Source organism: Carlito syrichta, unplaced genomic scaffold, assembly GCF_000164805.1.
Source record: "Carlito syrichta isolate Samal-C Ts95f unplaced genomic scaffold, Tarsius_syrichta-2.0.1 Scaffold117922, whole genome shotgun sequence".
NCBI classification, from domain to species: Eukaryota; Metazoa; Chordata; class Mammalia; order Primates; family Tarsiidae; genus Carlito; species Carlito syrichta.
Window position 1 is genome coordinate 44038 of NW_007062018.1, and position 4401 is coordinate 48438.

The 4401-nt window shown below is 52.8% G+C and overlaps 1 protein-coding gene across 2 annotated transcripts in view; it reads left to right on the top strand.

The window, feature by feature from the left end:
* The window catches only part of PHYHD1 (phytanoyl-CoA dioxygenase domain containing 1), an 11973-nt gene that overhangs the window by 3803 nt on the left and 3769 nt on the right, over positions 1-4401 (top strand). Inside the window, exons 3-6 of one of the 2 annotated variants that reach the window (XM_008074816.2) lie at positions 1083-1158; positions 1294-1341; positions 3536-3591; positions 3672-3734. In XM_008074816.2, coding sequence (XP_008073007.1) covers positions 1083-1158; positions 1294-1341; positions 3536-3591; positions 3672-3734 — 243 coding nt within the window. The remainder of the gene's footprint in view (positions 1-1082; positions 1159-1293; positions 1342-3535; positions 3592-3671; positions 3735-4401) is intronic. The other variant, XM_008074817.1, reaches the window with a different exon arrangement.

Sequence of the window (4401 nt, forward strand, 5' to 3'; positions counted from 1 at the left end):
TCCACTCACCTCAGCCTCCCAAAGGCGCGGGATTACAGGCTGAGCCACTGAACCCGGCCAATCCTGCTTTTTAAATAAATAAATAAATAAATAAATAAATAAGATAGCAAGTCTTGCCGAGTGTGGTGGCTCACACCTGTAATCCCAGCACTTTGGGAGGCAGAGGCAAGATTGCCTGAGCTCATGGGTTCAAGACCAGCCTGGGCAATATGGCAAGACCTCATCTCTACAATAAGTCAAAAAGCTAGCTGGGTGTGGTGGTGCATGCCTATAGTCCCCACTGCTCCGGAGGCTGAGGCTGAAGGATCGCCTGAACCCAGGAAGTTGCAGCTGCCACGATCGTGCCACCGCACTCCAGCCTAGACAACAGTGAGATCCCCACTGTTTAAAAAAAAAAAATTCAACTTCAAGCTGACGCCTCTGGTAATTCCAAGAGGTCAGTTCTATTATTATTCCTCTTTTACAGATGAGGAAATCAAAGCTTCAAGAAGTAAACCAGGGGCTCAAAAAACTACTTGGGAACCAGCCCTGTTTGATTCTAGCAACTGTGTTCCGAATCACAATTTTAAGCGGTGTCCAGGAAATTCCATGTTTGCCTCTTTGAGCTGGGCTTCTGGGCCCCTTGGGTTCCGGTTCACCCACTGTGCCTCAGAGTTTGAGAAGCCCCCTTGGGAGCCTATAGCCTTGTAGGGGTGAGGAGCATCTGAATCCTCTTCCCCCTGTGCCAGGCCCAGCTCTCTCTCTCTCTCTTTTTTTAATCTTGTGATCTTGTTCAGGCTGGAGTGCTGTGGCATGATTAAGGCTCAATGCAGCTTTGACCTCCTGGGCTCAGGTGATCCTCTCGCCTTAGCCTCCAGAGGACCTGAGATTGCAGGTATGCACCACCACGCCCAGCTAATTATTTTATTTTATTTTTTAGAGATGGGCCTCACTACGTTACCCAGGCTGGTCTTGAACTCCTGGTCTTGAGTGACCCTCCCGCCTGGGCTTCCCAAAGTGTTGGGGTTACAGGCGTGAGCCACCATGCCTGGTTTCAGACCCCAGAATGCTCTCTCAGTGTCTCCGATGTCCCCTTTCTTCAGGGCAGCACAGACTATTTCTTGAGCAGTGGGGACAAGATTCGATTCTTCTTTGAGAAGGGTGTTTTTGACAGTCAAGGTTTGGAGCTGGGGACCTAGGGGTGCGGGGGGACTGTGGGGGTGGGCTGCCCCCCAGGACTGGAACAATAAGGCCAGCTGCCTGTGAGAGACCGGACTCTGGTTTTTCTGCCTTTGCCTGTTCTTTGTGCCACAGGAAATTTCCTGGTCCCTCCAGAGAAGTCCATCAACAAAATCGCCCATGGTGAGAAAGGGGCCTGGGGTGCAGCAGAGAAAATGGGGAGATTGAGGGCTGAACTGCTGAGGAGCCTTAATCAAGGCCCCTAGGGAGTTAGTGGTTGGGCAAACGGCATTTCTGACTGCAGGCTTCTCTGGTCTTGGGCTTCCCCACCTCACGACACTACTCAGATGACGCTGCCACCGCGGGCACTGGCTAGAGGAGGGTCCCCCACAGATGGGCACATGCTGCCTCCCCCACTCTCTACCATCTGGCCTGAGGGTGACCCAGGCCCCAGGCATGGGGGAGCTCCTGGGTCCAATGCTCCCTGTAGCCTCCTTTGAGGCTACCCCAAAGCCATGTCAGGAAATCCTGTTTTTATTTATTTATTTTTAATTTTTTTTTGAGTGGAGTCTCACTCTGTTGCCCAGACTAGAGTGCAGTGGCCGCTCCCGGCCACCGCAGCCTCGACCTCCTGGGCTCCGGCGATCCTTCCGCCTCAGCCTTCCAAGTAGCTGGAACTACAGGCACGCGCTACCATGCCCGGCTGATTTTTTATTTATTGTAGAGACGCAGTCTTGCCAAGTTGCCCGGGCTGGTCTCAAACCGGTGGGCTCAGGCAATCCACTCACCTCAGCCTCCCAAAGCGCGGGATTATAGGCTGAGCCACCGAGCCCGGCTTAATTTTTTGATTTATTTTAGAGACGCAGTCTTGCCAAGTTGCTCAGGCTGGTCTTGAACCCACGGGCTCAGGTAATCCTCTCACCTCGGCCTCCCCAAGTATTGGGAACATAGGCGTGAGCCACTGTGCCCAGCCAATGCTTATTTCTAAACTTAAAATTATATTAGGGTAGCCTTGTAAACAAGTGTGGTAAAATACACATAACACAAAATTTACCATCATAACCATTTTAAAATCTAGAGTTCAGTGGCATTAAGTACATGCGAACCTCACCTTTCGTAATAATAGCAAATATTGACAATGGGCAGCCATCTCATGCCAGGCCGTGGGTTATAACTGCACACTCACTGACCCTCGGGGGTGGGGCTGTTTGTCTCTTCCCTGTTTGACAGAGGAGAAAACTGAGGCTTATAGGAGAGAAATGGCCACCTGAGGTCACACAGAGTAAGTGGTAGTGCTCGGATAACCAAGGGACAGGCCCCTTGAAACCTTAGTCCTCTGGGAGGGTTGGGGAGTCAGAGCTGAAGTGAGCTTCTCAGAGGGCCAGAAGGTCAAGAATGAGGTCACTGCCAGGGACGGTGGCTCACGTCTGTAATTTCAACACTTTGGGAGGCTGAGGTGGGAGGATTACTTAAGGCCAGGTGTTCGAGACCAGCTTGGGCAACATAGTAATACCTCCTCTCTACAAAACAATAAAAAGTTAGCCAGGCCTGGTGGCATGTGCCTGTAGTCCCAGCTACTTGGGAGGCTGAGATGGGAGGATCCCCTGAGCCCAGCAGGTCGAGGCTACGGTGGGCTGTGATCATGCCACTGCACTCCAGCCTGGGCAACAGAGTGAGACCCTGACTCAAAAAAAAAGATGAAGTCGTGGGTTCAAGACCCGCCTGGGCAGCGAGACCTCATCTCTACAATAAATCAAAAAATCAGCCGGGTGTGGGAGCGCATGCCTATAATTCCGGCTACTTGGAAGGATCTCCGGAGCCCAGGAGGCGAGGCTGCGACCGAGTGAGACTCCAACTCAAAAAAAAAAAAAGAAGTCATGGGTGGCATGGGGCTTGGTGTGGGGTGAAGACAGCAGTGGGGCTCAGGACTCGGTTATAAACAGGCAGGTTTAATGCACACAAAGTCGGTAAGAATGTCAAGGGGAGCCGGGCTCGGTGGCTGAGCCTGTAATCCCGCGCCTTTGGGAGGCTGAGGTGAGTGGACTGCCTGAGCCCGTGGGTTCGAGACCCGCCTGGGCAGCGAGACCTCATCTCTGCAATAAATCAAAAAATCAGCTGGGCGTGGTAGCGCATGCCTGTAATTCCAGCTACTTGGAAGGCTGAGGCGGAAGGATCACCGGAGCCCAGCAGGTCGAGGCTGCGGTGGCCGGGAGCAGCCACTGCACTCCAGTCTGGGTGACAGAGTGAGACTCCAACTCAAAAAAAAAAAAAAAAGAAAAAGAATGTCAAAGGGAAGGCCGGGTCTGGGTGCCCAGGCCAGTATGGGAGGGACACGTGTGCCTGGGACTGGCCCGTCAGCCTGCCTCTTCTCCTGCAGCTCTGCACGCCCACGACCCTGTCTTCAGGACCATCACACACGCCCCCAAGATGCAGGTAAGCAGAGGACAGGCAATGGCCAGGGCAGGCCGCGTGCTGGGGGCAGGCTGGTGGTGTGACCTCTGCCCTTCCCCCAGGCTTTGGCCAGAAGCCTGGGCCTCCAGAAGCCCGTGGTGGTGCAGAGCATGTACATCTTTAAGGTGAGTGCCGCACTCTCCCTAGGCTTCGGTTTACCACCTACGTAATGGGCAGACTGCTCTTACAACAGGCCCAAAGCTGCTGGGATTTTGATGTTGGTGGGAGAGCACAGGAAACTGGTCTCCTGCTGGGCACAGCGGTTCAGCCTGTAATCTCAGCACTTTGGGAGCCCAGGGGTTCCAGACCAGCCTGGGCAACTTGGTGAGACCTCGTCTCTACAATAAATCACAAAAACTAGCTAGGCGTGGCGGTGTGTGCCTGTAGTTCCAGCTACTGGAAAGGCTGAAGCTGAAGGATTGAGGGAGCTCAGCAGGTCGAGGTGGTGGTGACCATGATCGTGCCACTGCATTCCAGCCTGGGCGACAGAGTGAGACTCCAGCTCAAAAAAAGAAAAAGAAAAAAACTGATCTCCTGTGACTAAAGTGGTGACCCTCAGTTAAAACTTGGTGGTAGGAGGGAAAGGCATCCCAGGCCTCCTTCCTCCTTTCTTTTTTCTTATTTTATTGTATTTTTAAGGGAAGGGTCTCACTATGTTGCCCAGGCTGGTCTCAGACTCCTAGGCTAAGCAATCCTATCACCTCAGCCACCCAAGGTTTTGGAATTACAGGCAAGAGGCACCGCACCCGGCCTCCTCCTCCATTCTTTTTTTTTTTTTTTTTTGGGTTGAAG